This window comes from Falco rusticolus, chromosome 9 (genome assembly GCF_015220075.1).
Source record: "Falco rusticolus isolate bFalRus1 chromosome 9, bFalRus1.pri, whole genome shotgun sequence".
NCBI classification, from domain to species: Eukaryota; Metazoa; Chordata; class Aves; order Falconiformes; family Falconidae; genus Falco; species Falco rusticolus.
Window position 1 is genome coordinate 20,436,320 of NC_051195.1, and position 9,511 is coordinate 20,445,830.

The 9,511-nt window shown below is 45.3% G+C and overlaps 1 protein-coding gene across 1 annotated transcript; it reads right to left on the reverse strand.

Moving 5' to 3' along the window:
* Positions 1-402: 402 nt before the first annotated feature.
* On the reverse strand, positions 403-8,311 carry TFAM (transcription factor A, mitochondrial). Its single transcript, XM_037400510.1, has 7 exons — positions 8,196-8,311; positions 7,905-8,041; positions 5,901-5,971; positions 4,812-4,961; positions 3,278-3,373; positions 2,197-2,253; positions 403-1,320 (listed from the first exon to the last, which is right to left on the reverse strand). The coding sequence occupies exons 1-7, from the start codon at positions 8,261-8,263 to the stop codon at positions 1,102-1,104; spliced, it is 798 nt and encodes a 265-aa protein (XP_037256407.1). The 5' UTR covers positions 8,264-8,311; the 3' UTR covers positions 403-1,101.
* Between the last annotated feature and the right edge of the window lie 1,200 nt (positions 8,312-9,511).

Genomic DNA, 9,511 nt, shown 5'->3' on the forward strand with positions numbered 1-9,511 from the left:
CTGCGCCCCGCCCCGCCCCACCCCCCGCGGGGCCCTGCAGCGAACCGCCGCGGGGCGGGAGCCACCGCCTGCCCCCGCGGGGGCGGGGGGGGGGGAAGGCGGGAGAAAGGGCCACACAAACAAACAAGGCCAAACAGAGGGCCAAACAAAAAAAAGCCGAAGGGGGGGGGGGGGGGCGGAAATATGAAAAAAAATAAATAAAAGGGAGCAGAGCGGGAGAAGAGCAGAGCAGGAGAAAAGCTAACCTGTTTGGCTTTCCAGTTCCCACCACTAAACAAGCAGCTTTGGTGGCTTCTGTGGGTCCCTCAGGATGGATGAAACCCCCGATCCTGGAAAAGCTTGCCTTTCTGCTAAACCACAGACTATGAAATAGCTGAGACGCCCCAGAAGAAAACCAGCCGCTCTTCAAAACAGCTGTCTTTATTAAATGAAAATCGACAGTTTAAGCAGTTCATACATTTTCTGTTCGTTACAGGCTGCCCTAAACGTGACAACAGGATGGTAAAAGTGTTTGCATATATCCAAAGAAACCATGGAATAAAAGTTCAATAAAGATACTTTTATACAAAACTGACATTGTCTTTAGTTAAATGCAACATAAGTGTTGTACACAGGTTGATACATTAAAAAAAAAGAGACGGATACATAAAAGTATTTTACATTTCTTGTGCCTTTTGTTGAAATGCAGAACATTTCTCTTCACTACCAATACCATGGAGGGAATAAACCACAGCAGCAACTCAGATTTCAGCTCTTACAAAATTTAGATGCTAACATTGCAGAATATTCTCACTTTTATAAAAAATATCCTATAAACGCTAGTGTTAGCTACCGTTAATGGAGAGCTCTGCTGATGTCAGTATCACTATTCACAGCTTGATTAACCAGTTACCGTTGCACAGCTCGGGCTATGCCCGCAATGATTATTTCAGTCAGTTCTGTGACACAGTGAACCCCGTCCGACCGCATCACCTTTTCCACTTCTCCAGCGGGCCCTTCATGGGTTTTCCAGATTTCAGTGCTAATGCCGACAGCAGCATTAACACAGCAGGATAAAGACAATGCAACCAAAGGGGACTAAATATGAAATACTTAACCATTTTATTCTTCTGATCTTTTCAACTGTAATTTTGCCTTGTTTTCGTGTGAGGAAGCTTTGGCTGTTGCAGTTTTCTCTTCAGTTTCAGCAGTTTTCTTTTTTGGCCTTGGTTTTTTGGAACGTATCAGGTCTTCACGGCCAAGTTCAACCATTTTTGCTTCCCATGACCTCATTTCATTCTCATACCGAACCTTATCATCTTCAGCAAGCTGCAGGTATGGCTGGAAGAAAATCAGGTATCAACAGTTACAGCAGGGGCTTTGTCTGGGTAACTGCCATGTCACATAATCCCCTCAGATACAAAGGGACTTCGAGCAAGACCCAGTCACTGTGCTTCCCAGGCATTCGCATTCACCTCCCGCAAAGTTAAAAAAAATATATATATATCTTCAAACTTGCACAAAACCATAAAACCTTAGCACTGAAGTACAGTTATGTCAACAGATGGCCACTCCTGAAAAGGGAGTTTATTCAAAATTGCTGCTAACAACACTAACAACAATCTGGAAGAAGGGCATTCAGGCGGAAGGACAGTGAGGTACAGAATATTTGAAAATGTGGAGGTTTAGATTCACTTTCAGTATAGCACCCCTCCAACTTCCATATACCCATCTGCAGGTTCACATCTCGATACACCAAGAAAGCTGGCAGAAAACTGTCCCCAAGACAACTACAGGTAATCAATTCCCATGTGCATATCACTAGTAGATTTCTGTTGCTTTTACCTGTCAAAAATCTTTCCACAAGAAGCAAATTACTATGGTGGCATTTAAAAATACTACGTATTATTAGAAAAAAACCTATCTAATGATTGCAAATTATTGCACCTTCCGCACTAGACGCATGTATTTCCAGGCATAAACAACTTCCATCCTGCCCCACTGACTCGCATTTCATCAACACTGTGAAAAAAAATGGTCGCTAATGGAACAAGAGTAATGGCAATTTTTTTCAAGACACATAAAACCTCAGAGTATTTTCCTTAATACTAATATTTTGAGCAACCGAGTTCAAGATTTTGTATATAGTTATAAATTTTAACTCAAGCTTGTCATTTTCTGATCACCTCGGAGGCTCATCAGAAACCACCAACATACCTGCTTTTGAGTACTGGACAGTTTTTGCCACGCATCAAATAATTGCTTCAGCTTTGCCTACAGGATATAGAATATGCAATATATTAGGATTATTTTAACAGCAGACTGACCACAGAGGGTTGCAGGAAATGCCACACTAGCGAAAGCCAAGTATAAAGCAAATAGAAAAAAAAGCATCAAGTCACATGGGCTTAATACCCCACCCTCTTAACGTAATTAAGTAATGAACAATATGGTTCAAGCTGCTGGGCATCATCACAGCCACATTTACAGACAGTATCAGGACTAAGCTGTTAAAGTTACTTGGCCTGCTGAAAAAGCAGGCAGCCAGAACAGCTGAGCTGATTTACAGCAACATGACTAAATCTCAGCCCACATACTGGTTTCATTTAAACCAAGCCCTAATTTAAGCTGAGCCTAGACAAGCATTAACCATTTTCACAGGGAACTCTGTACCATGTCAGGAGTATTTTACCATATGTGTCACACCAGGCCGCAGCTGACTGGAGATGCTGCATTGTATGCAGAAAGCCAAGGAACAAACCATTTCCACTATCCTGATACACTGACTAGAATGTATCAGGCACACAGGTGAGGTCTCCAGCACTTCAAGTGCTGTAATCCACCAGCGCAACTCAAACTGCCCCAAAGCAAGGTTCAGTGTGAAACTTCTGAGCTTGCTGAAGAACTCCTGCATGTTCTGTGACACAAACTGTGCTATAGGAGGTATGCCAACCAGTACTACAGAAACAGCAGCAGACCACCACAAGCATTTGAAAAACTAGTGTATTTCTATACCAGAACAAAAAGGAGTAGAATTCTCTCCTTACAGAAGAAACAGGTGAAGTCTTTAACAGAGATGTGCAAAAAACCAGCACAAATATTTTAAGTCTGTATACTCACACAGCAGTTTATACAGGACATGCCACCAGCAGTATAGCTAGACCACTGCAGCCTAAAAAAGTAACCTAAGCAAAGCAAAATCCAGATACTGAACAGTTTCTTTGAAAATGACAGAATCTAAACCAGATTTTTTTGAATACAACAGATGTATTTTAAAGAACAATCTTTCCTGGCTTACCACAGGTGAAACTCCCTCACTTTCTTTAAAGTTTTCTGACACAAAAATGTTAAAGCCGCTACGAGGTCTCTTAGGTTTTCCAAGCACAGTCAATTCCTTTAAAAACAACAAGAGAAGTTATACAATGCACCAAGCATGCACTTTTCCAAAGCTAAACCTACCATTTGTCTTTATATTCTATACAAAAAGTCAGACTCGAATTCATTTTTTGGTGTTTTATTCTGTAAACTGTATTGGACTGTATTGTCAAGATGCTCTCACCACTTGTCTGGACTAATGCTTAACTAAATTAAGAAAAGCTATGAACCTCAATTCTTACAGACATAACATAAGCATTTAGAAATGATTTGTACTTCAGCTAAGTCTTTTCAGAAACTAAAGACTCTTACTAAATTCCACTCAGTAAGAAAGTCATGACAACAGGTTTTCTGTTATCTTTGCAGGGCTTCGGTTTCTGGTGTGAAATACTGTGTGTTTGCAGAGAGGAGGGCAGATACCTAACTGCAGGAGATGAGAAGGCAGAGCAGAACCAGCAGATTTTCAGGGAAACAGACCCAGGTTTCTGCTACCAGAACACTTCACCTATGGGGCTGGTGGTGAAAGAGGGAAAGTACAGCAAGTTACGGACGTAATTACACTTGTTTTCTCCAGCCCCAAGACATTCCCACTACAGCCTGGATGCTGCCGACTGAACACCTGTTTAGGTATCAGGTATGCCAGCTAAATTCCTTCTGGTGCCATACTCTAAAAAAGGATCGCTAGAATTATTTGGATTTAAAATTACTCTAAGTAGGGAGTCTTTTAAACCAAATTAACTTCACTTTTGCCAATTAGAGCAGTATCACATCAGCAGTTCTATTCACAGGAATGAATAAGCAGTAAGTAATCCCTTCAACTGATCCTGCCACTGGACGAACCATATTGTACCTTTACAGGTGGTTCTATCTCTCAAGATTTATATATAAGCCAGCTAAAAGGGAATAGGGAAGATCATCTGAATAAGTCAATAAAGGACACTAACAGATGTGCCTCTGTGCAGCCCTAATTCAACACGTCAGCAGCTATACAGATAGCAAAGTGGCAGAACCCAAACAAAAGAAGGAAAAAAAGCTACTTCAAACAGCTATTACCTTGTAGGGGTCACTGAAGTAACACCTTCAAGGCCTTTGTGAAAAGCTATTTCAGGATTTCTTCCCAACTAAACAAAGTGTTGCTGGTTCAAGTATCTTTTATTACCTATCATTTCTCTGGCACCTTTAGGAATAGGAAGAAAAAAGCACAGAGAAGCAACCTCTAAGCATAAAGATATACGCTATGGTTAAAATTCTGGTCTTCAAGTGCAGGAAAGCCACCTAAATAACAGCTAACACTAGCAATTATTTTAGTCCATGGGGCCTTGTTTTGGAGTTTTGGTGGTGGGTTTTGGTTTTGTTTATTCTGAAAGTCTCTTTATGCTTCAACCCTGCTCTGTATACTAGACAAACAGAACCCATGTTCCTTGAAAGAAAAGCAAGTTGAACTTCAAAATACTTACTCTTTTTGCCTTGAATGATCTTCTTTTTGCCAGTCGTTTTCTCCTTTCTTCTTTCAAAGCTGCAGCCTGGGCTGGAGTTAGCTGTGCTTTGTATGAGGCCATCTGCTCTTGATATTTTTGCCAATCTGTCTTTCTAGCTTCCTCATAAGCCTACAACACAATCACCAACCTTAAACAGATGCTTTCAGGCTGTGACCCCATAGGCAGCCGGTGCTGGAGCAGCTCGTGGCAGGAGCTGTGGCCCCGTGGGAAGAGGAGCCCGGGCTGGGGCAGGTTTGCTGGCTGGGCTGGGGACCCCGCAGGGGGGGACACGCTGGAGTCGGCCGTTCCTGAAGGACTGCACCTCGTGGGAGGGACCCACGCTGGAGCAGTGTGTGAAGAACTGCAGCCCGTGGGAAGGGCTCACATTGGAGCAGTTCACAGACAACTGTCTCCCTTGGGAGAGACCCCACGCTGGAGCAAGGGCAGAGTGTGAGAGGCCCTGCCCCCTGCAGAGGAAGGAACAGCAGAGACATGTGATGAACTGACTACAGCCCTGATTCCCTGTCCCCCTGCACCACTGGGGAGGGAGGAGGTAGAAATAAACCAGGAGTAAAGTTGAGGCTGGAAAGAAGGGAGGGGTGAGGGGAAGGTGGTTTTAAGATTTGGCTTTATTTCTCATTACCCTACTCTGATTTGATGGGGAAATGAGTTTATAACTTATTACCCAAGTCAAATCTGTTTTGCCCATCACTGCAATTGCTGAGCTATCTATCTCTCCCTGTCCTCGACCCACAGGTCTTTTGCTGTATTTTCTCTCCCCTGTCCAGCTGAGGAGGGGAGTAATACAGCAGCTTGGTGGACACCTGGCATCCAGCCAGGGTCAACCCAACCCACCATATGTCGCCTGAGTACTCTGAAGCTCCCGATTCTCTTCAAAACTGTTCTTAGGTCTGAGCGTTTGTTGTACGCAAATGGTTTTTTGTAGTTTAAAACCAACCAACCAAAAATGCTCCACACAAAACAAAAAAACAGAGGACACCAATGCAAGTGAAACAACCACTAAGATTCTGTAAGTTCCAAGTACACAGATCAAAGACACAAACTCACCTGCTTCTGTGACACTGGTAACGCCTTCCAAGCATCTGCTATTTTTTTAATCACCTCCATACTGCTCGCTTCTGTACATTAAAATTAGAAAGCAAAAAAATAAAGATCAATATTGTATCTTTAGTAAGCTTCTTCAAGTTTTTCCCAAGGAAATCTGTCACTAGTATCTTTTTCCTGTACAAATACATCTTCCTTCTTTCTTAAAACTAGCTAACTTACTGTGGCAGTTAAAGGGAACCGTAGCATTTTGGAGCGGTGGAGAGAGTCCTTGCTCTTGACTTAAACTAGAATGAAATGTGCAGTTGTAAACCAAAGCACCACTTCAAGACTGGCAACTATTACCACCCTACAACAATTTTAGTTTCTTTCTGTTCAGTTGGATACTCTTCTACACAAGACAGGATGGTCTGAACTTGGAGGGGGGCCAGGAAAGAAACCAAAAGTAAGATTTGCAGTTTTCATTTTTTTTTTTTGGCAGAAAGACTGCTGGATTCTTCAAAGCAAGTACAACGTGACCTTACCCACCTTGTAAAGCACATAGGCTTGATCTTTATTAAAATAAAGTCCTTGATTTATAATATAATTCAACAGAAGCAAGGTTAAAGAAAAGTAATTTCCTTCTCCAACAAACAAAATTACAGTGAATTAAATCTCTTTAGTTTTCAGCTGGCTGCCTTTTGCCTTTGGATGCCCTTGCTCTATGGTCATCTGCTGAGGTTTCCAGCTAGACCTGAATTTACAAAGAGAGAAAAATAGTAATAATAAAAAAATATAAAAAAAATCTGGGGGTGGTAGAAAGAGAATATAAGCTTTTCTTTTCTTGAAAAATCCTTTACAGGCTTTCCCTCCACTTCACCCTAAAAGGAACAAGTAGATCTTCCTCTCTCCCACCTCAAATGTGCATTTCAGCCATGTCAACAGTGGAAAAGTTGAACTAAGCTCTTAACAGTAAGCTGACTTCCAGAATTTTTGAAAAACAAGACAAATAGGGAGTTTTTAATCCAAGTATACCAGTCTTAAAACCTTTGAAAATACGATGCTTTGCCAATGATAGAAGATAACAAGTGAATTATCAGTTTATTTTTAAATATTACCTCTACTGAAACAAGAAAGCACCCAATTCTCAATTTATGTATGATACAGCACATTTATTTGCAGATTATTCAAATTTCAGAAACACGTGGAATACACTGGTGTGGCACACAACCACAGTAAGTTCCAGAAGCTCATTTCTCAACTTTTCTGACTGTTGAACTCCTGAACTAATGAGCAAAACAGGGTATCAAATGGTTTTCCCTACTTAAGTTTAACACATGACTTGCCCAATATGATCATTGTTCTTTAAACATATTAACGTTCACTTTCCAGTATTTTCAAAATCAGCACACCTCTCCACTTTGCTGCTCTCTGGCCAAAGTGACTGCATAGCCTATAAATGAAGTTTTTGATAACAAACATATTCACAGAAAACCATTTTTCTCCCATATACTCTGAGGCAATCCAGTATGTGTAGTTTTCAGGTTACTAAGCATCAACATAAAATCACATACAGCTCCTTTTATCAGAAACAGCATACTTGAAACACATACAGATTTAAGGATAACTTAGAACCACAAATCACTGTTAACACATATTGCCCAGGTGAGCTCCTTCTTCTAACGTTTTTAAAGTCACATACAAATATTCACTTTTTTGAGTGATTAAGTATCGAAGGCTAAGCTAACAGAGATACAGGCAATAAGCACAGCAATACTAAATTTACTTGTGGTACACTACGATAAAAAAATAGCTTTGACCTCCTGAAATCAGGGTAACGCACTTTACGACGTTTAGTTTTACCAAGCAATACTTTGTTCCAGTTTCCTCTTCAAACGACGGGTTTTGGAAGGAAAACACCGCCTGCCTGCAGAGCGCCGCACGCTCCCGGCCTGAGGCTGTGCTCGTAAAAGCAAGGCCCGGCCAACCGCCAGGCTTCTCGCCCCCAACTCCCTTCAGGCCTCGTACCTGGGTTTTTCTGCCGAAAAGCCGCATGATGTTCTTTTAGGAAACGAAAATAGGCTGACATGGGCCGCTTCGGGCGCTCCACCGAGCTGATGCCCCTGGCGAGGCACGCCGCCGCCGCCGAGCCGCCGCCACAGCACCTGCACACAGGGCACCGCCGGTTACCACCGCCGCCGCACGGCAGGCCCGGCGTCCCTCCGAGGGAGACCGGCCGCCCCAGCCCGCCAAGGAAGGGCACCCCCCGCCTCTGAACTCCGCTCCCGCCCCGGAGCCCCGCTCCCGCCCCGCCCGCACCTGAGGAGCCGCTGCGCGCCACCGACGAGGGCTGCGGCCCGGCCCAGCCACCCCAGCGCCGCCGCCATCCCGACCTGCCGCGCCTGCGCGCGCGAGGCTGGCGCGGCCGCCGCACGGCACCCTGGGACAGCCGCCGCACGGCACCCTGGGACAGCCGCCGCGCGCAAGCCGTCCCGCGGCGAGGCGACGGGATTGGCTGCCGCCGCCATGGCGCGCGCGGGGGGCGGAGGCCCCGCCCCACCTTCCCCTGCCAGGCCGAGGTGACCCCGCGCCCCCCCGCGGCCCGCAGGAGCAGCACACCAGTTCCGCAGCGGGGCTCGTGCGCCGTTAGGGCAGGAGGCCGCCGGTAAGCACACCGCAGCAGCAGCCCTCGCAAGGGCACCGAGGGGGAGGGGGCGAGCTGCGGCCCGGCAGCCGCCCGCCTGGCTGGGGCACCGCCGGGAGCCTGGCTGCAGGGCGAACGCTGCCGAGGGGGCGCCGCTATCGTTCCACCGTGGTGGCCAGCAGGGGATGGCAGGAGGCCAGCCGCGCCGCCGCAACCGCGCCCGGGGGCGCTGGGCGAGCGGTGCGGGATCCCACCCGCCCCCCACGGCTCAAGTCACGTTGTGTTTATCGCCGCCACCCTCTCAGCAGCAGAAGGGCCGCACTGCACGGAGGCCTGCAGGAAGCAGAGACTTCACTTGGAGCTGTTCTGTAGCATGCAGGAGGCTGCAGGCAGAACGCCTCGCTCGCGGCTGGGGGTGTTGGGTTTTTTTGATCCTCCTGCTGGTGTTGCACTGCGGTGGAAAGTCATCCTCTGTCACATATGGCAGACGGCAGAAATGCTACCAGTTGAAATACAAACGTTTTCAAACCATCTCTAATAGAAATCCGTAAAGCAAAAGAAAGTATTCCAAGATGCAAGTCAAACTTCCAATTTCATACCGTTCAACACAGATATTGCAAAGATTAAAAGGTAAGAGCTCCGAGAACACAGTCTGGTGGTCAAAGTTCTACTACCACTGTAGCAGTAAGAAGAAACAATGGCGCTGCCTTCCCCAGCTACACTGTCCTAGTCCAAGTAATGAAGCACTCGTTTTAATAACAAAAATACCCACATTTATTCAGCTTACAGTTGTAGTGAACAAGGGTATTTTAAGATTAATAGAGCCACTCTACATCAAGCTTTTATTTCAAAAGTCATCATTACATCATAGATAAAACTGTAGCACAGAGGTGACATTCTTCCCTGTACGTGGCCCACTCGTGCCCTGTGGGTCAGTAGCATAAAGATAACAATATTCCTCTGCTAGGAACAAAAGCTCCTACTTTGCATG